Raw genomic sequence first — 20,142 nt, 5'->3', positions numbered from 1 at the left:
ATGAAACATCTAAAAATCATCTTCATCATCAAAGTCTCGCCTGCGCTGGTACTAGTTGGTAATCATGATCAGCAATCTTCCGTCTCAAAGGTTATGTCAGTGATGTGGTCGAATACTCACTACTATCGTGGTCTTCGTAGTTGTCTTGGACCGTGCGTCCTCCATCTAAATACATTACATCCAGCACACTGTATGCACTTATACGAGAAAGATTACACACCTGATCAAGAAGGTCGATCAACTGCTGCTCGCTCACACGTCCCCGCAGCTGTCCTGACTGAGCCATCCGCATAATGATGGTCTCGACTTGCCGCGATCTGTCCGGGCTCACAAGGGCGATGCGGGATACTTGGTAGTGAATACAAAATGGTGATATTGAGTACGGGAACTAAGCTAGAAACAGGAAGGAGTACGCACATCGCTCTCGGGCAGCACTGTCGAGGATGGTCGCCATCATATCCCGGCGCATTTCATCTTCAGCTACCTTCCGCTTTGACTCCTCTTCTGCTGATACATTTGGGTTTTGTGGTGACAAGCCCTGTAGATTCTCCATGGATGGGTGTTTGAAGTTGTGAAAGTTATTGTAATAGGGATCACCGGTCAGGATGAGATTAGATATGGGAACTATTTGGTGAATTGCTTCCGTTACCGCGAGCTCGTCGATCTAAACAGCGACCACATCAATTTTGTACATGACTACAGCACAATGTCGACATCGTACCACATGATAGACCCGATTGCGACGCTACACGACTATGCCCAGCCAGTCACTGCCCTTAGCTTTGACCCCGTCTCTGACACGCTCTGGTCCGGGACTAGTGTAGGCACGGTCGTTGCGCTGCACACAATACAGGGCCTCCGTGCCGTGTCTTTCCCCGTTGGCGGTGCTCTTCCGGTCAAGCAGATTGTGGCAGGAGACAACTATGTCAGGGCACTTGGTGCTGCAGGTGAAGGCATCGGCTCGTGGGCCAAAGGTGGGATGAACAAATGGTTCTTTCAGTACGTGATTTTCCAATACTACGCCGTGTATTCTTTCATGAAAGCTGCAGATCAACCTCTACTCTTACAGCGTTCTCGAACAATACTTATACTTCCAATGTCCTTGCAGCTTCGACATCTACACCTGAGCTTGTCCTCTTGAATGCAATGACAGGCAACCCCATCCGTGTTGCTACCTCCTCATCCGTCGCGACACACCTCCAGTTCTCACATTCCACGCTCCTTGCAGCGCTCACGGATGGGCACGTGCGTGCATATGACCCTCGCACTGCGCTTCTGCGCGAGAACGGAGAGAACTCGGTGTTAGCACATAGTAGTGGTGTACAAGACCTCCAAACGAGTGGAAACTATTTCTACACAATTGGGTGGAGTATCAGGTTAGCAACGTCTGATCTGTGTATGGAAATACTACTTATGCGTTGCAGGCGCGGTCACGATTTTCCTGATCCCCTGGTGAAAGTATATGACCTGCGTACGATGCGTCCTCTCCCTCCCGTACCATTCCAGGAGGGTCCTGCCTTCATTGATATCCTACCTAAACATTCTTCTAGCCTCGTAGTTACCTCTGCGCAAGGTCTGGTGAACGTTGTCGATGTATCTGATTATAGTAATGTCTCCGGGTTTTATCAGGTATGTTAGTAATACTCCCAGAACTTAATCGCTCATGTATTGCAGCTCGAGACCACATCCTACATCAGCTCAACAGCTGTGTCGTCCAACGGCTCGTTCCTCGCTTTTGGCGACGCGCTCGGTGCCATTCACCTCATGACAGCCATCGCAGAGGACGCAGAGCCACTTTTCAATGGTTTCGAAGGCCAACCCATCGAATGGGCTGATGCTCCCGAAGCACCCCCTGATATCAACTGGACAGATTCTATGTGAGTTATCTTTCGTCGTTCATACCCCTTACTGACTTCAATACACCAAAGACCCCTCAACTCTATCGGTATGCCACACTACAACACTCTGCTACTTTCCTCTTGGACACCACAATTCCTTCCGCGTTCTGGAATCTTGAGTCCACCTCCGCCTAAAATCCCGCCACAGGTCTTAAGTACTATGAAGATGAACGACAATATTGCATACGCGGCTCTTCCGAAGGAGCTCCGTGGGCGGAGGAACCGTGTGCCTGTGACTACTGCCAAAGATCAAGGGCGGTTCAGAAGTGGAAAGGGCAAAAGAGATGATGTGAGTGTGATCATTGTTTTATTATGCTTAATTGACAGGACATAGCTCGAGCTGGAAGCACTAAGCATCGACGACAGCGTCGAGGAGGTACCTCGAATTTATCGAAAGGTAGAAATAGAGTACTCGAAGTTTGGGGTGGAGGATTTCGATTTTGGGTGCGCGCTCTCTATCTTTACTTCTGACGGCTTTCATGAATGTTTTTGCAGCTTTTACAATAAAACACCGTACAGTGGTCTTGAGACACATATCCTCAACTCCTACACGAATTCAATGCTCCAGGTCATGCACTACACGCTTCCGATACGGCGCCTCGCCAAGTCGCATATCACAACCAATTGTCCAAGAGAACACTGTCTACTGTGCGAGCTCGGTTTTGTGGCACGGATGCTCGAGGATGCGGGCGGCACAAACTGCCAAGGAGGGAACTTCTGCAAGACCGTTGGTGTGCTAGCTCAAAGTCAAAACCAGATCGAGTTGATCGATTACGGGCGCGAGCCCACTGAAGTCGACTATGCCCATATGATTCAGTCATTCCACCGTTTCCTCGTTGACCATCTTTCGCTTGAAGGGAACTCCTTCCCACACAATCCATGCCTCATACACCAGCCATTCCAGGAGGACACGCATTCACCTGCAGCTGCCCCTATTACACAGCTCCTCGGTATAGACGCGAAGAACATCATCACATGTATGAGCTGCAAGGCTGTGAGGGAGAAAGAGAACATGACCCATGTTGTCGATATGGTTTACCCGCGCAGAGTGAGGACACTTCATACGCATACTAGCTTGTGATCCTGACGGAGGTAATCAGCTCACACCTTCAGATCCCCCTCCTGCAACAGACTTCGCTAGTATCCTCCGCGCTTCCCTGATTCGCCAGATGACATATAAGGCAACGTGTCAGACGTGCAAGCAATTTGGCGCTTTCAGCTCCCGACGCTCAATACCTTCATCGGAGCTTCCACCTGTACTTGCGGTCAATGCAAGTGTCTACAATGAAGAAAACCTGAAGCTATGGTTAGACAACAGGCAGTCGAGATTTTTGAGCCCATCGGTGGAGGTGAGAGGCGAGGTTGATGGCGTGGATGAGGCAACGGGAGTTGTGTATGAACTGAGAGTGAGTTAATTTTTTTACTTGTTACTGTTGCGCTTATTTTTGGTTTGTATAGGCCATGGTGGTGCAAATTATGACGAAAGAAAGACACTCGCATCTCGTTGCGATTGTTAAGGGTGGGCCTTTTATTATAGCTGTTACTAACGTAATACCCACTGACAACGACACAGTTCCTGAAGCGGAGGGCCGCCCGAATCTCAAGAGTGCCTGGTTTCTTTTCAACGATTTCGTTGTGCGTAACATATCAGAAGAAGAGGCGTTGAGCTTTCCAAGCACGTGGAAGGTCAATTGTGATGTCTCTTCTGTGCACCAATAAACTCAAGATGAAGCAGGTCCCGGCTATCTTATATTTTGAGCGTGTCGATGTCCGAGAACGGCTCGACTACAGCGGCCTTCCAGACCAATTGGACCCGTCGATATTGAGCCTAGATACCTCTATCTCTGTGTTAGTTACATTCATTTCGTGACAGCTTCACTCTTTTCATCTTTAGCGCATAGGAATCGCGACGAGAATATCATCCAGCACGAATGCCTCCGCTTTGAAGAACTCCCTAAACCCGGAACACTTGTCGCAATTGATGCTGAATTTGTCTCCATGCAGCAGGTATGCTTTGTGTACAATTTCCGTTGGACTGTCTTTATGTATCCTCGCTTGCTAGGAAGAAACAGAGTACCGTTCGGATGGTACCAACCGTGTCATCCGCCCTGCACGGCTCAGTCTTGCTCGCGTGTCTGTCCTTAGGGGCGATGGTCCGAAAGAAGGTGTCCCGTTCATTGACGACCATATCCATACGAGCGAGGTCATTGTCGATTATCTGACTGAGTTTTCTGGTATCAAATGTGAGTGTAGTCCAGTATTCTTTTTCATGGCTGACACTGTGACAGTTGGTGACCTTGATCCGCATTTGTCGCGGTACACATTGACACCTTTGAAACTTGTGTACAAAAAGCTCAGGGTGCTTGTCGACCGGGGATGTATATTCATTGGGCACGGACTCTCGAAAGATTTCCGCATAATCAGTATGTTCCAGCATTTTAACAAGGACCACTTACTAACCGTCCTCATGATCAGATATATTCGTACCCCCAGAGCAAGTCATAGACACAGTTGACTTGTACTTTCTGCATAACCGCCAGCGACGACTATCACTGCGTTTCCTGTCCTGGTTCGTCCTCCATGAACACATTCAAACTGACACGCACGATTCGATCGAGGACGCTCGAAGTGCGCTTAGGTTGTACAAAGCTTATCATGATTTTGAAGAGCGCGGCGTCTTTGACGAAAAGCTGGACGAGCTGTATCGTGAAGGGAAGCAATATGTAAGTGTTTGCTACTATTCTTTTCTTTTCCGCACAATGTTGATTGGCCACGTCAGAACTGGAAACCGCCACCCCAGCCAGGCGTACGACCAAACACAACACGCTCGCCCGTTCCTGCTACACAGGCCTCGTCTATAGCACAGTTCCCCATGATAAATCAGAATTTTGCGCAATCGCCGTTCAATGCTGTGAACTTTCCCATATCTAATCCAGCATTCTTTGCCCCTCCTGATATGGGACAGTTCGGAATTGGTGGGCAAAGTCAGATTTGGAACAACCAGAGGCATCGATGAGGAGGATCTGTTACATGCATGTAATCTAAGCAACGATTATGTTTTGTGTAGCAATTGCATTCGCTTTCCTTACCATTCATGTCGTTGAGATGTGGCGAACTGCATCTGAAGGTGGAACAGAATTGAGAGCTGCCCAATCAATCTCTTCTCCGTGTGTCTTCCGCAGCCATTCATTGGCTTTCTTGAAGTGAGCGTTTCCAAGGAAGCCCCGATGAGCTGAAAGAGGAGAAGGATGTGGAGATCTGAGACATAATTTCAATGTGTCAATCAATAAAGGAAGTCAAAGCGTACCTTAACACCAGATGTTTTTTCTTCTCGGCCTTGAGTCAGTTTCCCCCAAACAGAATAGTAAATGGCTGGCACACACCTCGTCAATCCCAAGTCTGTCGTATAGTTTTTGGGCAGGCAAACCCCAGGCAAAGAAGACAACCCCTCTTCCGTCCGGTCGGTCGAGGACAGCTCGGATAACAGCATCGGTGAAGGTCTCCCAGCCTTTTTTTGAATGCGAGTTGGCATTATGCGCCCGTACAGTCAAGCAGGTGTTCAACCAGAGAACTCCAGCCTTTGCCATAGGCGTCAGATCCCTGTGTAAAGAGTAAGTGAATTGCAAGCTTGGAGCTAGTGGTGCGACAAACCCAGACGTGGGGACTTTGAAAGTGGGGATGTCGCTCGAAAGTTGCTTATAAATATTCCTCAGGGAGCCAGGGAGCTTAGTTGGAGGGAGAACGGAGAAAGAGAGCCCTAAACCATTGTATTAGATATATCCTTAGTGAATTAAACATACGTACCGTGCGCTTGTCCAACATTATGATATGGATCCTTGTCGAGTGCCATGGTAAGTGATGAAACGCGTATAAAATTACGCAACGCGCACCTGGCCTAATATAACAGCTTTCACAGAGTCAAGTGGGGTCAATCGTGACCAAGAGTAGACATCGTTCACTATAGAGGGTTTTGTAACGTCGTATCGACAAACGAGATGAGTATCTTACGTTTTGGGTATACGGTGTGCGTAAGATGCTCCGCAATGAGAAATTCTTTGAGCTGAAGCGAATGGAGTACTCAGAGGAGAGATTACCAGAGGGGATGAGTAAAGACACACCTTCTGGAAATACGGCTTCATGAATTCCTTGTCTAACGCAGTCCTCCAAGAACTTCCCATGGTCTCGTGTTCCAAGTTCTCTATAACAGCCTTTATGTCAGGTGCACTGCCCTGACATGATACTTCTACGACTGTTGCAACAGTGACCGTTGAACTACAAGCACTTGAAGTTAACTACACTTTATCGGAAGCACTTGCAAAATGGTGTACCTTTCAGCCTGGATCTTACGCCTTTTTGTAGAGCTGGAGTTCACAGATCTAGCCGCGCGCTTTCGTGACACTGAAGCCATAGGACGAATTGAAAGCATTGAGTAAGACGCGACATACCAAGTTGGACGCGCCTGGCTACATGGCACGTGACCTATTAGTGAAATTGAGCTTATGTGGTCAGACTAAAATTCATATATTATATTTGAGTCGTTCAGCGCTGCAGTTTGAATTCAGACAATCGATTAACGATGCATTGAGGTATAGGCACAATTTCAGACTCTAACAGCTCTAACTACCAACTTCTTCCCAAGAGATATAAACCATTTCATTGTCCCGCCTTCGCCTTGCCCCTTCTGATCCTTTGTGTGCGCGCAGTCGTATTATCGCTTGCTCCTTCTGTGTGCGGTTTTTCTGCGTTTGGAAGCAGCTTCCCGCGTCCGCGTCCACTTCCCCCTCCACGTCTCCCTCCTCCCGCATTCCGAGCTGGGCCATCGCCCGCGTCGTCCAGGCGATCTACCACATTCAGCCCCGGCGTTCCACGCAGACCCATCATTCCTACCGTGCGCTTCGCGATAGGTGGCGGGATCCATGTTGCCACTGCATTTCCACCCCTTGCGCCTCTTTGCGCTGGAGCACCACTAAGAGTACTAGGTCCACTGCCGACTTCCGTCACACTCGGCCACCCTAAGCACTGCGCCCATACCGCGCCCTGTTCCACCAATTCCGTAGGTGACCATCGCAGCTGCTTTAGCCAGGACTTGTAGAACCCAAGCCAAGCGGAATATGCTTGACCGATGGAGCGGTCATCCAACTTAAACTTCAAATTACCGGTGTGTTCAAGCTGTGTGTAGGGCTTTAACGGAAGCGAGGCGATCTCTGGCAGCCGTAAAAAGAACTGTTCATCCGGCATGAGGATTAATATGCCTTCACCAGCAGCCCCTGCGCGTGCGGTTCGGCCGAGGCGGTGAATGTATTGTGCGGGCGAGCTAGGGAGGGAAAGCTGGATGATGTGTGTTACGCTGTAGGATAATGTCAGCACACCTTGCGATGAAGAGAAAGTAGACTGCAGGGCAAGATATGAAATAAAAATGATCAATAAAAAATGATCAGACAACAGCATGATTGTTTGGCCAACGAAGGGACTGAGGATACTTTGAGATTTGATAGGAGACCCACCTCGGAAAATCCATCCCTCTTGCAGTCACATCGCTGGTAACCAAAATCGCACCCTCCGGGGCATCGCGGAACTCCTGTGCGGCACGTGTACGCGCAGCCTGTGACATACGGCTTTGAATCTGGTAGATTGGGGGAAGCATAGATTGTGGTCCAGCAGACACTTGTTGCAAGACACTCGCGACAACGGCCGTTCCACGTGCCGTTGTACAAAACAACATTGCTTTTGCTTGCGGACCCGCCTGCTTGAGGAGGGAAACAAGTGTCGGAAGGATGTCTTCGAGGGGCGTTATGAGGTAACTCTGGGGAACTATGTTACATATGTGTCACTTTGTTATTTCATTGATATATTATGGAAAAGATGCACACACCATGTTCGTGTGTGTTGATCTCGTCCGCGTGGAGCGTAGATATGAATTTATAATTTGGATCTAGGTAAATCTTTGCAATCTACTCCCCAAAACGATCAGTGCCTGTTATTCTTACACAAAAAATCCACCCACCTTCTTGATCGCATTGTCAAAAGTTGCAGAAAATAGCATACATTGTCGCCTTGTTCCCCGTCTATCAGGCAAGAATCCCAGAATGCGTTCTAGATCCTTGCGAAATCCTTGATCGAGTAGCCTATCTGCCTCGTCCAGAATGAGCACAGTTGGGCGGAGGGCGAGTCCCGAAGTCAGATGGTCGAGGAGCCGACCGGGAGTGGCAATTAGGATGTCGGCGCGAGCGGTGGGAGAGTTAAGACGGGTTTTCTCTGTGTTTATGCTGCAAGTGTTAATATACATCATGATATGCGGCAAAGAATGGGAAAGAATGCCCACTTTGTACCTCCGATAACAGACTGCACACCGTATGGGTGGTGTGCAAGAAGGGACATTGCCTCTTCCTCGATTTGAAGCACCAGCTCCCGTGTAGGCGCTATAACAAGAATCTTGCCCACGTCGGAGGAAGCTGATCTGGAGGAGGCAAGCCGCTCTATGGCAGGGAGAAGAAACGCTGTAGTTTTCCCTATGCGTAGGGTTCAACAGTCTGGGAGTGAACAATCTAATCATACTACACACCAGTTCCAGTTTTGGCCTGCACGAGGAGATCGATGCCCGACAAAGCATCCTACAGTGTACAACCATCAGCTTAGTAGACCGATTATCGATGCCACCCACTTCAAGTGTGGCGTCTGACATGTGCTACTGCATCAACTCAGCTGCATTATATAATGTGCATGAGACTGACCTTGTACATCTGTAAGAAACCTACGCGACGTCAGCATGTGGGGGATCGAAGACTATGGGACGTACTCATGTCTGATTCCAGCCTTGGATAGCTGTGAGATGGGTGCATCTACAAACCGCTTCGAAGTGAAGTGCTTTTTGTCTGTAGTCATGACTGTAGATTCTGGACTTGTGCTGTGGCTTGAGATAGGTACGCTATTGAGAACAGGTAGTGGTGAAGGTTGAATGCGAGGTTTGATGGCGGTCATTGACACGTGTCGGGGCAAGTGCGTCCTTTGTACTTTCAAGTTATTCATTCGAGTCGGTCGAATAAAACAATGAACTTGAAGTCTAGCAAACATATAACACAACTGTTTGTTCTTCAGTTTCGATATATATCCACACAACAAAAGCCCTTGAAGTGAAGTTGTCTCAATTACTTTTGACCTCGTAAATTTGCTTCCGGAATCCGCGAGGTTGTCGAAAATAACGCGTGTCTAAGACGCGTTAACGCGTTTAAGCTTTTGCTTACTAAACCATTTTAGGCTGCGACTAAATGAGCTGGCATAAGGGAGGGCACCACTCCTGAACTCCCTCATTTAACTAGGGATTTACAGCCAGTTGATCAATGGCACCCAACGTCACAGTATTTCTCCCATTCTTCCACGGCGACGGTCTGCAGCATCCTCTAAGGATGTCATTGTCATTGTTAAAAATGATATGATGACAACTCCTGGACTTCTAAGTACGGCCGCTCACCGGGTCCTTGTTTTCACTCCATGGCGTTGTTGTGTAGACATCGTATCCAGCGGCTGAGATTCCAGCTCTGAGCTGGAGAAAACTGGGGATTAGTACCTTGTCCGTTTGACTATGATCAACCAGCTCACAGACGGAATTTTTGCATTTTCGACGACTCAGGAGCCCTAGAATATGTCAGTCCCATCCATCGCCAAGAGTCATCCGTCCATTACCACTTCGAAATATAAACAGGGAATGCACCTCAACTCGAGTGTCTACAATTAACAGATGCGAGACGAGTCAGTAGTTGTGTCCATTTCCAATCGTGAAAATTGGACTGTCCTGCCAATCGTAGCTTTCAACGCCGACCACCAGTGATTGAAGAACAACCTGACGCTTGTTGAATGCGTGAGTATCACATTTACAACCTTTCCGATGTATGAATCGGCAACCGTGGAGCAAATTGCTCGTATGACGGTAAATATCTTGTCTCTCTCTCGACAACCTGTATTTGCTAGATCATGGTATCTCCTTGATGAAACAAGCCTATTTCAAATTCGGAATGATACTGTGTAAAAACACCCACGGTTTTGGTTGCGATCGGCCATAACAGTTCTTCACTAATCCAATTGTCTCTTTAATCATTTCTTCCATGCATATCGTACCTCCAGCAAATTCACTGGAAGTGCGCAGGTCTGCAGCAGAGTAATCAATATACAAACCTAGACGTGAGTTTCGATATGAAACCACACGAAATCGCATACGACCAGAGGCATAGACGATGACGTTTGTATTAAGACTCCTGAATGTCGAAATAATTGACATGGTTGTCGAGTTTCAAACTGTTGATGGGCCCTGTGGTGTCTGAGCGTAGATTCACCATGATCTTGAAGAAAATCCAGCAGAAGTAGAAGGGGCCGACCTGTCCAAGAGCTGCCTTGCCCAATTCAAACAGTGTTTTAAGCACGAGTTCGGACCAAATCGAACCCTTGGAGCTCCTCAGCATGAAAGGCAATGCGGAGGTTAGATCCTGTTGGATTGGATTACCCATAAGCAGTGAAAACAGATTGATTGAAAACCAAGTATTCCTCGCATGGACATAGACGTGCAAGCATAATATAATCTTCTCTTCTCAAGAAAGTCGCAATTTGTTTGTATGGTGTCAGTATGCGTGGCAGAATGGTAAACCAGCAGGTTCAGCGCTCAGCTTTGATAGGCCAATACAATTTTCTACATTTGACCAGATGCGCTAAAGGACCTGAGCGACCTGAATAATGCTTTATGAGCACACACGCATTGATGTATTCGCCCTCTACAAGTAAGAAACATGGTCATATATGAAAGCCTAGATATGACGAAATGAGCACTTGTTAGATGGTTGAAGAAACAAAAGTCGGAGCCGCGATAATACCTATCATAAATTGGATATAGGAAGAGGAACACGCTATGCAAATACCAATGTCAAGGCCATCGTGTACTCGAGGCTGAATCGCACCTGTAGATGCGTCAGTGGCGTCAGTCTCTGCAAGTGCGCTACTAGTAAGCAACCTAGTGTGGTTCCTTCTGAACTTCGGGACGCCACAACACAAACAACTAACAATAGATGGAGCGTGGGAAAGGTCTGCAGCCTCATTGTAATGGTCGCGTTTGCTCAACGCCCCAAACGCAACTCATTCATCCATTTCAACCCTTTGTCATCACCTTCGTCGTCGTCTAACCCAACGAGCACGTTAAATTGCACATATTCAAGATGTCTACAACCAGGTTGCACCATCACCCGTCTCTTCCCGCCCCCGTCGTTCACGCTGGCTTCTCCGCCCACCAGTCCAAGTCCCATGTCCTCGCCGGTGTGCAGGACGCGTATTGGAGTGACGATGACGCCGTAAGTCTACTTTTTTTGTTAATGATCACATAAAACGTTATTCATCCATCGATCCCAGGATGATGCAGATTGTCCGCTTTGTCTTGAAGAGATGGATATTTCAGACCTTAATTTTAAGCCGTGCGTCTGCGGGTACCAGGTATATTCTCTCGTTCATCAATTATTAGGTAAATGTTCTCAGCCGCATGTAGATTTGTAGATTCTGTTGGCATCATATCAAGCAGAATCTCAACGGCCGCTGTCCCGCTTGTCGCCGTGAGTACACCGACGAAACTGTTCAGTTCAAACCTATTGCGAAAGAAGAGTGCGTCCCGCCCTCGCAATTTACTTCACAAATTCAATATAGGCCTTCCTGGCGTGTTATAGCCATAAACGCCTGACCCAGCAGAAGAAGCAACGTGAACGCGAGCGCAAAGAACTTGACGCCCTTGGTAGGCGCCATCTCGCCAATGTCCGCGTCGTACAGCGCAACGTTGTATATGTCGTCGGTATTGGTCCTCGATTTGCGAAGGAGGAGGTATGTTACACTTTTGTCTAATTAATTCTTGGCTCATCCAATAATCCTCTTCTTCGACGTAGCTTATCCCCACCCTTCGCTCGAATGACTATTTTGGGCAATATGGCAAAATCTCTAAGATTCTACTTGTCAAGCGTACATCATCAGGGGGTGGTGCGCCTATTGTAGGACTCTACATTACGTATCATCGGCGCGAGGATGCCGCACGTTGCATCTCAACCGTTGACGGTGCCCCAAGCCCAGGAGGAGGCCGAGAGGTCATGCGTGCCAGCTATGGGACGACCAAGTACTGCATGGCGTTCCTCCGTGGCGTATCATGTACTGATCACACCTGTATGAATCTGCATGAATGGGGAGATGAGAAAGACTGTTTTACCAAGGAGGATCTGACAACGCTGTACGTGTGGATTCTCAAAACGTTTTTATGACGTCTTAACCATTTCCAGGAAGCATACTATCAAGGACACAGAAAGCAGGGGGACCAAAACTGGGGATGGTATGTCGTGATCATGCAATTATTCCTGTCTTACCCACACATTACCTCTTCCAGGCCTCCCGCGCACTGCAGCATGGGCTAAACCTGCCACTCCGACGCCCAGCAGCACGATGCCCACTGCTACAGTTGCTCAGCGTCCCCGGCGTGGTGGTCAGCGGCAGGCGCGTACACCACGCCCACAGCATGATCGCAAGGTTGGTTCAGGCGGTGGAGGGAGTACGAAAGCACCCTCCATCGCGTCTTCGTCTCGGCCCCCGACGCCCGCTGTCTCCCCGCGTCCCCCGACGCCACCTGAGGTCAAGACTCTCCGGGCCAAAGAACCGGCACCGCTTCCGCCGACTTCGCCCTCACCGTCAATGGCAGTCGACTCGGATGATGTAGGCTCCGGTAGTCAGGATGTACCACAAAGTCCGCCGCGCCCACGCTCCACGGAGAGTGTGGACAGTATACCGGCTGTACCTATTTCTCTGCCACCAGGTTTACCAGATGCCCCACCTGGTCTCCCGCCTCCGACTCGTACAGCTAAGGCGGAGTCCGTTCCTGCGTCAGGTCTTCAAGCACTACAAATGTCTGGGGGAAGCTATCAAATGTCCACCGCTGCACAAGCGCTACTTGATGACGTCAAAGCGCGTCGCGAGGCGGTGCTTTCGAGCACACAAGTAAGCGTCTTTCCCGATTTTGATCGCACGCTGCGTATGCTCTCGGGGAGCGAGGGTGGGTTCAGTTTCAATCTGGACCCAAAGCTTGCAGATGTAAATGTAAATGCGGAGGGAGAGGCAGTATTAAGTGCGCTTGAAGCGGAGGCTCGCGTACCTTTCGCTGGTGGCTTTATGGACGCATTCCCTGCGCTCAAGCCACAAGCACACTCTCACACGCATCAAGTGCCAACCATGTACCCTCATAACCCCGCCCGCTCCATTTATGACCCCCTTACGATGCGCGAGAGCTATCTTGGGCCATTTAACCCCTTCGGAGAAACAGAAGGATCCTCGACTAGTGGTGGTGCGCGCAGTTCGCCGTCGTACCCCGATGAAGAACGGAAAGTTTCAAGATTTGGATTCGCACGGGGGAGGCAAGGCTCAACAGCTGCGAGCTCGCCCGTTCACGTGACATCGCCATTGAGTGCGAGTGATAGCCATCACTCGTTTTTCACGGCTTCGGAAACTCCTGCCATGACATCGTCGCATTGGAGTCATGGAGGACATGGAGAGTACGCAGGATATGCCACCAGTTCTCCACTTGTGCAGCAAGCGCAGACAGTGCAGTCGCCCCCGCAGCAGCACGCGCAGCCACAGACACAACCGACACGCTTTCAGCCATTCGACACGAGTGTGAGCGTGAGTGAAGCCCAGCTCCGTGAGCTGATCCAGTCGAGCAGGGAGCGTGCCGGCTCGATGCAAATGCATAACGCTACAGCTGGTAGGAGACTTCTGTTTGTGTAAGCCGCTAGACTGCGCATTGACGATTTTGTCTTTCTTCATTTCACTTCACTTTGCTCTTTTGATTCATTGTCGTTCACGTGTATGATTCTTGTATGACAATGCTGTCTATGTTTTTTGCATTTTTGTTTTCAGTTTCAGATCAACCTCAGTACCAGTTTGCGCCTTTCAGTGACCCCGCAATCATGTCAGCCCGTTTCGCTTCGCCCGTATTATCCTCCGCAAGTCTGTCGTATGCTGGTACACCAGTAATTGCGACCACAGCACCAGCTACTACAGCCACACACGGCCCCCCGCCGGGCCTAGCATACCCAAATAGTGAGTCCCTTTCTTTTGTTCAGGGGAGGGAGTCCCAGGTCAGAGTACCGAGAGCCGTGCTTGCAGTGCGCAAATTCTACCACAGGCCATGAGAGCCTCCGGGACCTTCGCATTCGGCCAACATTATTTCGATTCTCCCCTTCTGTCCCCTCCTTTTCCCCTCCCCCGATGGTTTTAGCCTTGGTTAGATGCATGCTGACTAACGGTTGTTTCCCTCCTCTTTTTCTTTCAACCATCTGTTCGTTCGCCAACTTCGCTTTTAGTCACTCCTTCAGTTTCGTCCTCACCTTCGCCAGTCCCAATACTGTCGTCTGCTGATTTTCCCGCCCTGAACGCCGATGTACTTCCTACGCCTGATGCACAGCCTGCCGAGACATCATCTCCCGCCGAAGGTAGTAAGGAACAGGCCAAAGCAGAGCGCAAGGCGGCAAAAAAGGCGGCGGCGGCGGAGCGTGCGCTCGAGCGCCAGAAAGCAGCCCAGGAGAAAGCAGCTGCAAAGGCCACTGAGAAGGCCCGGATTGCGCAAGAGAAGGCTGTGGAGAAGGAGAAGCTGGCGAAGGAGAAAGAAGAGCGAGAGAAGTTAGTACGGGAGAGGGCGGAAGTAGAGAGGGTAGAGAAGGAGAGGCAGGCACAAGAGAAAGTGGCTGAGGAGGAGACGGAGAGAGCTCTCATAAAAGAGAAGGAGAGGCAGGCCCTGGCTGAGAAGACTCAAGCTGAAAAAGCAAGGGCAGCCCAGGTCAAGGCTCAAAAAGCCGCCAAGTCTGCATTAGCGATCAAAGCCACGAAGTCTGCAGGCTCCTCTGGCCAGGTGCCTGCTACTCCGACTGCCAAGCAGTCCCCCGCTCCATCTAAGGCATCTGAACCCGTGGAACAAGCACCCATACTGTCCAAGATGCCGAAGAAGAACAAACCCGTCGCTCGTCCAATCAAGGTCCTGAAGGAGGATGAGATTGCTCTTGGAAATGCGTCGGCTGCACCATCGGTTTCGGTTTCAGAGTCTGCGAATTTTCCACCTTCCAAGACCACGAATACAGTCGTCTCTAGCTCGAACAACTCGAGGGCACAGTCTGTGGACACGTCCTCTCCTGTGGAACCTGCCTCACTTGCTGATTTGCTCGACGACATTGACGTGAGGAATCCGAGCATGGATCTTCCCAACCATCCCTTCTTTGACATAGCAAAGATCAATCCCGCTGCCAAGATGCCTCTTGAATATGGTCCTCTAGTGCACGCATTGTCTGCCCTTTCTGTAGGTGGAGGATCATTTGCTACCAACATGCCTTCGGGTTCCATCGATAATGCCGTGTCTTCATTCCAACAACTGTTGGAGACACTGACACAGACCATCTCCGACCTCCTCCGCCTGCTTCCTCGGACGACGTGGGACGACAGCTCTTCATTTGATGGTGTGCTTCGTGACATGCTCAAGGGTGATGATTTCTTAGACGACGGCGGCGATGATGCAGCTGGCAAAGAAGACGAAGTTGCCGCGTTGACGCTCGCCCTTGAGCGTCGAGCTCGCTGGATGGAAGTGCAGCTATCCAAGCTCGAGGAACTTCATCGTGACATCAACACAGCTGCGGTACGTGCCGTCCTTGCATTCAATGACAGTGGCTGGGATCGTCACATATTCATGCCTCGGGTTGGCAATACCCTCCGCCGCTTCGACAATATTGGTATGATAGAGCAAAGTGGCAAGATGAGGCCGATGACAGTGGACGAGTTGGAGAAGAAGCTGCAAGTAGCCAAGGAAGCTGCCATATTCGCGGAGACTGAGTTCCGAGAGGCGATGGAGAAAATGCAAGCTGTGAAGCCCGTGGAAGTTGACTACTGAGTAGACTAGCAGGAAATCATGCGGTAGTTTGACTGGTCGTACTGAATATACGATGAGCATTTGGCTTGCACGTAAAAAGGTGTCAGAGTGATATCTGTCACGTGCATCGAACGCGTCTAGAATATGATATTGGTATTGTGCGGCTGACCATGCATCTCGAGGTTATCGTGTCGAGGTAATTAATCACCACTTCAGCTTATTGGCAACCCACCAACTGACACCATGGCTGGCCACAGCACACAACGCCAAAAGCAACTCTCTCGGCTTGCTATCATCATCATTGTTATCCTGTTCGCTGCTGTGCTGGTACGCCAGCTATTCTCGAAACCAACCCTTCGGGATCAACACCCTCGTGCGCGCAGTCCTCATACCTTGATCCAGGGACGCTGGAAAGACGTGCGGACGTCACTGGGCTTACCTTCTCTTCCTGACACCATCAACCAACCGGCTGCTGTTCTGCCCCCGTCAACATCACATCGCACAGGAAAGCTCCCCTCGCGCTTTGATCTCCGTCGGAAGCGTGCTGAAGCAGACCTTCGGAGTCAGAACAGGCTTCATCTCGCTACTGACGTGAGAGATGCACCCCGCGTATCAGTGCAAGCACTAGCCGCGTCATTCCGCCGCATTGCGGCAGCTGAGAAAGAAATAGCAGAGATGCGAGGCAAACATGAGAAGTCGGGACAGAAGATACGGGTCCAAAGACGTATTGAGGACTGGCAGGACCCAACAAATGCAAAAGACGTATTGACTACTGTCACGAATGACTAAATGATACTCGTTGACAATCGTACCAACAATCGAGTAGACATTATACGATTGACAATGTATGACAGCGATTACCATTCATCCTTAGCCGGAACAGCCTCCGCGCCATCATCTGTTTTGCTCTTCATCCATGCAACGAAATCATCGAGTAATGATGGCCAAGCCTACGGGATTTAGTATACGCATGGTTACCACGTAGTATGAATCTGATGTAACGTACCCCGTCAGCCTCGTAATTAGACAAGGAAGGGTCCACAACGCGACAGAACTCGTGGACCTATCTTGTATCAGTACGTCATATGCCTGACGATGAAAGGACTGACCATATTCCAAATGTCTTTGTTTGCACCTTTATATGTGCCTTTCACCTGCATATCAAGATTAGCGATATCCAAGGCAGGGGTGATGGCGACGTACAGGCAAGAAGGTGATCAAATCGTTGACGATTGGATATCGTGGAGCAAGGAGTACTGACCACAACGCCATAGCTGTCTATATTGGTAATGATAAGATACATGCTTCGCCGCGGACGTAAGGCTCCTGACCTCTAAGTCGATGTTTCGTGCTTGTCTAATATGGATTATCGAAAGGATTGCCTTTCGGAGATAGCTAAGAACTCACGGTGGCTTCGCAAGTGTGAAGCAAAACTGATAGAGATCTGCGAAAGCAGCCTTGCGGTCAGAAGCATACTCTCTGTAACGAGTTCGGTTGTAGGGCTCTTTTGTGCTCGCACCGCCACGCTTCTTCGCTTGACTCGAGGCAGAAGCCGAGCGAGTAAGCGCCTCCTTATCACGAATAAGAAGGTCTTCAAGCTCTCTCAAGGCTTGAGCTAGAACTGGTAATGAGGAGATTCTGGTGGACTCATTTATGAAATCGCAAAGCACAAATAAACGATGAAGACAACTCACTCAAGTAAGCCCATTCCATGCGACCATTCTACCCTGGTGAACTTGGCCATTTCGCTACCCTTTAGCTGCCACGCAAGGATAAGGGGCTGTGCACCATCAAGCGGTATGTCAGCCTCCGTACATAATTTTTCCAGTCCCCCTGGTCCAATCACATCGCTGTCGTCTTCATCGGCAAATGAGTTAAACAGAACTTGCGCCCGCTGAGGGGTGTACGGTTCGGTGGGGGCTTCTTGGGATTCCTTGGGCTGAGGAAATAGAGAAGTAACAATGACGTCAGAGGCGTGCAGAGTATAGACAATGGTTACCAGTTGCACGTACCGCCACCTTGTTTGTCTCATCTACTTCGTCGCTGCGAGCGGGCGTGTTAGAGACACAGCACAACAAAGACGACAGGCGCATGAAGGAATGTCGTGAACGACGTGAAGGTTGAGTCGTGAGATACGATTGATCCGTCGTGGCCGTGAAGATTGAAGTGTAACTAAAGGCAGACTTACTCGTTCAATGGAAACCTAATCGAGGTGAGTTTCTGCAAGTGATGGAATGGCGTTATATAAAGTTGGGAAAAGGATGTCTGTTGCAGGCTTACATCATCATTACTTCTTTCGTGAACGTGGCGAACAATTTGGGCGTAAGGAGGCCTTCTATGAGTTCACTACAGCATGCAAGGGCCGGAAGACTCACGCAATCGTCGTATTTGCGCAACCTTTGGTATTAGTTGATTTTGTTGCTCTTGATGATGCTTTCGTTCCGGTGTTTCTTGTTTTCTTTTGAGGTGAAGCCACCTGCGGAACAGTGAGTGGTAAAGGAGTGCCCGGGCAAACTGGCGCACATCTACATCCTCCGCATAGATGCCTTTTCCAACCCTGCTCATAGCCTTTATTATCATCGGGACGAAACGTAGTGGGAAGACAGCACGCACGAAGCTCCAGCACTGGCTATGCTTGTCGTGGCGTCTTTACCTCCACATTGGATTTCAATTCGTCGGACTGAGGTCATTAGGATTATGGGAGCCTACCGGTCCGCGTCGAACTTCGCGTTGAACGAGTTGCAGGAGCCCCTTGAGTGTCCGCATCCACACGTTTTCGCTGATATTTGGCTGTGTCAAGGACGAATGAGTTTGAGAGTGAACAAGACTTGCTTTAGGTGGCATATCTCTGTAAGAAAGCCAGATTGGAGAGACAACGGAAGAGAGCAAGCGTTTAAAGGGTAAAGGCAAAGGGAATTATTGGCGCGTTCTGGGCGCGTCACACTTTGTCACGACGACACGTGACAATGTGAATGAATGCTGGGATATCAAGATCTTTCATAAATCATCTTACCATGAACGGAGAAATCTTTAACGCCAATCCAACTGTCTATGCTTCCAAACGCTCTGCCCGGAAATCGAAGTTCGAGGCAGGGCAGTCACTATGGATTGACGAACAGTACCAGCCCGAGCTCAGCAGCGAGTCCGAAGTGGAGCCTATTGACGAGGATGAGATATTTGGTGGGTTTCAAGCCTTCTTAACTCCTAAACTCATTCAAATCACACACATTGTTACAGACTTGATCCGCTTTATTGCAGATCCTGAGCATCCTAATTCCCTTGAAGAACTCAGGGTAGTATCTGCAGAGCAGATCAAAATCGGCGACAATCACATCATGGTCGAATTTACTCCCACCGTACCTCACTGTGGGATGTCGACGTTGATTGGTGGGTGCTTTTACAACGTTTTAAGAATATCTCTTGACCAATTGCTCAGGGCTGTCCATCCGTGTGCGACTGATGCGAAGCTTGCCTCAGCGTTTCAAAGTGGATATTCGAGTGAAACCAGGATCACATCAAAGTGAACTTGCAGGTTAGCAGCCGATCTTTTGTCCCTTCTATACCCTTTTGACAACATGCCTTAGTGAATAAACAGTTGAATGATAAGGAGCGTGTTGCCGCTGCTTTGGAGAACGCTGCCCTATTGGAGACACTAGAAAAGTGTCTAGAGCCTGTTGGAGGACCTAACAGCCGGTAGCAAGTATGAATTCCCTCGAGTGATGACACGACAAGATGTATCCATAGCTTTATCTTACAGGATTGTAGCGCCTTTGTTCTACTTCAGTGCAACTATTCTCAGAATATCAATTCTCTTGCTCCTTGTAAGTGATTTGTGATCGTGTTAGTACATTATATTCCTGTATGAGACTAATCGCGATTGTCCGTGACTAATCTTGCTAGCCCACATCGCACTTTTCATCGTGGTCCGTCACAAATTTATCGCAACAAATACCCACGACGACAACTGAATTGCGCACTACGAAAGACACGGAGAGCTTTTGGAGACCGACATGGCCAGCTATAGTTGTCACCTACCTCCGGATCTGAAGTGATGCCGATAATAGTTGGCAATGGTGGCATGCTGCGGACTGGACAAACAGCCCCCAAGATGGATGCGCATGAAACAACCATGCTAACGAAAGGGACATATGTTATTCACCGCTATCTTCGCGTAAATTTAACACGCTAGAGCAAGAGCGGTGCAAAAGAATCAGTACCAGGTCCCAATCGCAGTCAGCTATAAATTCATCTGCCACTGACAAGATCCGTACAGGATGATGATTGGCTTGCTCATGACGCGGCTTACCCACATTTATGACGTGGTGAGTTATG

At 49.3% G+C, this 20,142-nt stretch overlaps 9 protein-coding genes across 9 annotated transcripts; 4 read left to right on the top strand and 5 right to left on the bottom strand.

Moving 5' to 3' along the window:
- Positions 1-9: 9 nt before the first annotated feature.
- On the bottom strand, positions 10-553 carry HD556DRAFT_1241530 (PDCD5-related protein; the record flags this gene model as incomplete). Its single annotated transcript, XM_041298208.1, has 4 exons — positions 10-51; positions 121-165; positions 221-348; positions 418-553. 4 exons carry the CDS (start codon positions 551-553, stop codon positions 10-12), a joined length of 351 nt encoding a protein of 116 aa, XP_041157815.1.
- A 153-nt stretch (positions 554-706) lies between these two features.
- HD556DRAFT_1433103 (PAB-dependent poly-A-specific ribonuclease subunit PAN2) lies at positions 707-4,914 on the top strand (the record flags this gene model as incomplete). Its single annotated transcript, XM_041305192.1, has 16 exons — positions 707-999; positions 1,050-1,376; positions 1,425-1,629; positions 1,675-1,877; positions 1,929-2,187; positions 2,233-2,342; positions 2,394-2,946; positions 2,999-3,304; positions 3,357-3,417; positions 3,472-3,584; positions 3,634-3,746; positions 3,800-3,905; positions 3,961-4,141; positions 4,187-4,321; positions 4,374-4,621; positions 4,678-4,914. 16 exons carry the CDS (start codon positions 707-709, stop codon positions 4,912-4,914), a joined length of 3,450 nt encoding a protein of 1,149 aa, XP_041157814.1.
- A 76-nt stretch (positions 4,915-4,990) lies between these two features.
- HD556DRAFT_1241482 (uracil-DNA glycosylase) lies at positions 4,991-6,076 on the bottom strand (the record flags this gene model as incomplete). Its single annotated transcript, XM_041298206.1, has 8 exons — positions 4,991-5,156; positions 5,206-5,225; positions 5,282-5,498; positions 5,550-5,655; positions 5,703-5,733; positions 5,789-5,856; positions 5,907-5,958; positions 6,017-6,076. The coding sequence occupies 8 exons, from the start codon at positions 6,074-6,076 to the stop codon at positions 4,991-4,993; spliced, it is 720 nt and encodes a 239-aa protein (XP_041157813.1).
- Positions 6,077-6,473: 397 nt separating this feature from the next.
- Positions 6,474-9,090, bottom strand: HD556DRAFT_1387793 (P-loop containing nucleoside triphosphate hydrolase protein). Its single transcript, XM_041303463.1, has 9 exons — positions 8,695-9,090; positions 8,630-8,649; positions 8,560-8,573; positions 8,461-8,509; positions 8,221-8,407; positions 7,903-8,164; positions 7,771-7,849; positions 7,403-7,709; positions 6,474-7,245 (listed from the first exon to the last, which is right to left on the bottom strand). The coding sequence occupies exons 1-9, from the start codon at positions 8,967-8,969 to the stop codon at positions 6,552-6,554; spliced, it is 1,887 nt and encodes a 628-aa protein (XP_041157812.1). The 5' UTR covers positions 8,970-9,090; the 3' UTR covers positions 6,474-6,551.
- Positions 9,091-11,095: 2,005 nt separating this feature from the next.
- On the top strand, positions 11,096-15,831 carry HD556DRAFT_1241443 (uncharacterized protein; the record flags this gene model as incomplete). The annotated part of the gene is made up of 10 exons (XM_041298202.1): positions 11,096-11,227; positions 11,286-11,366; positions 11,419-11,531; positions 11,594-11,744; positions 11,807-12,141; positions 12,191-12,240; positions 12,295-13,659; positions 13,815-14,053; positions 14,093-14,141; positions 14,261-15,831. The coding sequence occupies 10 exons, from the start codon at positions 11,096-11,098 to the stop codon at positions 15,829-15,831; spliced, it is 4,086 nt and encodes a 1,361-aa protein (XP_041157811.1).
- Positions 15,832-16,053: 222 nt separating this feature from the next.
- HD556DRAFT_1445662 (uncharacterized protein) lies at positions 16,054-16,599 on the top strand (the record flags this gene model as incomplete). Its single annotated transcript, XM_041306973.1, has 1 exon — positions 16,054-16,599. The coding sequence occupies one exon, from the start codon at positions 16,054-16,056 to the stop codon at positions 16,597-16,599; it is 546 nt and encodes a 181-aa protein (XP_041157810.1).
- Positions 16,600-16,667: 68 nt separating this feature from the next.
- On the bottom strand, positions 16,668-17,450 carry HD556DRAFT_1241435 (DUF298-domain-containing protein; the record flags this gene model as incomplete). Its single annotated transcript, XM_041298200.1, has 6 exons — positions 16,668-16,760; positions 16,817-16,873; positions 16,920-16,964; positions 17,014-17,088; positions 17,142-17,166; positions 17,218-17,450. Coding segments are annotated over 6 exons (528 nt in total), but the record flags the coding sequence as incomplete, so codon positions are not given.
- Positions 17,451-17,518: 68 nt separating this feature from the next.
- On the bottom strand, positions 17,519-17,749 carry HD556DRAFT_1212786 (uncharacterized protein; the record flags this gene model as incomplete). The annotated part of the gene is made up of 1 exon (XM_041296598.1): positions 17,519-17,749. A coding segment is annotated over one exon (231 nt), but the record flags the coding sequence as incomplete, so codon positions are not given.
- A 1,062-nt stretch (positions 17,750-18,811) lies between these two features.
- On the top strand, positions 18,812-19,778 carry HD556DRAFT_1387739 (FAM96B protein). The gene is made up of 6 exons (XM_041303462.1): positions 18,812-18,990; positions 19,048-19,197; positions 19,247-19,342; positions 19,395-19,510; positions 19,568-19,631; positions 19,711-19,778. The coding sequence occupies exons 1-4, from the start codon at positions 18,825-18,827 to the stop codon at positions 19,505-19,507; spliced, it is 525 nt and encodes a 174-aa protein (XP_041157807.1). The 5' UTR covers positions 18,812-18,824; the 3' UTR covers positions 19,508-19,510; positions 19,568-19,631; positions 19,711-19,778.
- The last annotated feature ends 364 nt before the right edge of the window (positions 19,779-20,142 follow it).

The sequence above is a fragment of the Suillus plorans genome, assembly GCF_016647745.1.
Source record: "Suillus plorans strain S12 chromosome Unknown HD556scaffold_46, whole genome shotgun sequence".
Classification (NCBI taxonomy): Eukaryota; Fungi; Basidiomycota; class Agaricomycetes; order Boletales; family Suillaceae; genus Suillus; species Suillus plorans.
The sequence above is the reverse complement of the archived record's forward strand: the minus strand, read 5'-3'. Positions and strand labels throughout refer to the sequence as shown.

Coding starts and splice junctions, on each gene's coding strand:
- HD556DRAFT_1387793 (XM_041303463.1), bottom strand. CDS start 8,969: ATGTTTGCTAGACTTCAAGTTCATTGTTTTATTCGACCGACTCGAATG. Junction 8,650..8,694: donor AAGGCTGGAATCAGACATGA/GTACGTCCCATA, acceptor GACGTCGCGTAG/GTTTCTTACAGATGTACAAG. Junction 7,246..7,402: donor AGAGGGATGGATTTTCCGAG/GTGGGTCTCCTA, acceptor ATTATCCTACAG/CGTAACACACATCATCCAGC.
- HD556DRAFT_1387739 (XM_041303462.1), top strand. CDS start 18,825: ATGAACGGAGAAATCTTTAACGCCAATCCAACTGTCTATGCTTCCAAA. Junction 18,991..19,047: donor TGACGAGGATGAGATATTTG/GTGGGTTTCAAG, acceptor ACATTGTTACAG/ACTTGATCCGCTTTATTGCA. Junction 19,198..19,246: donor TGGGATGTCGACGTTGATTG/GTGGGTGCTTTT, acceptor CCAATTGCTCAG/GGCTGTCCATCCGTGTGCGA.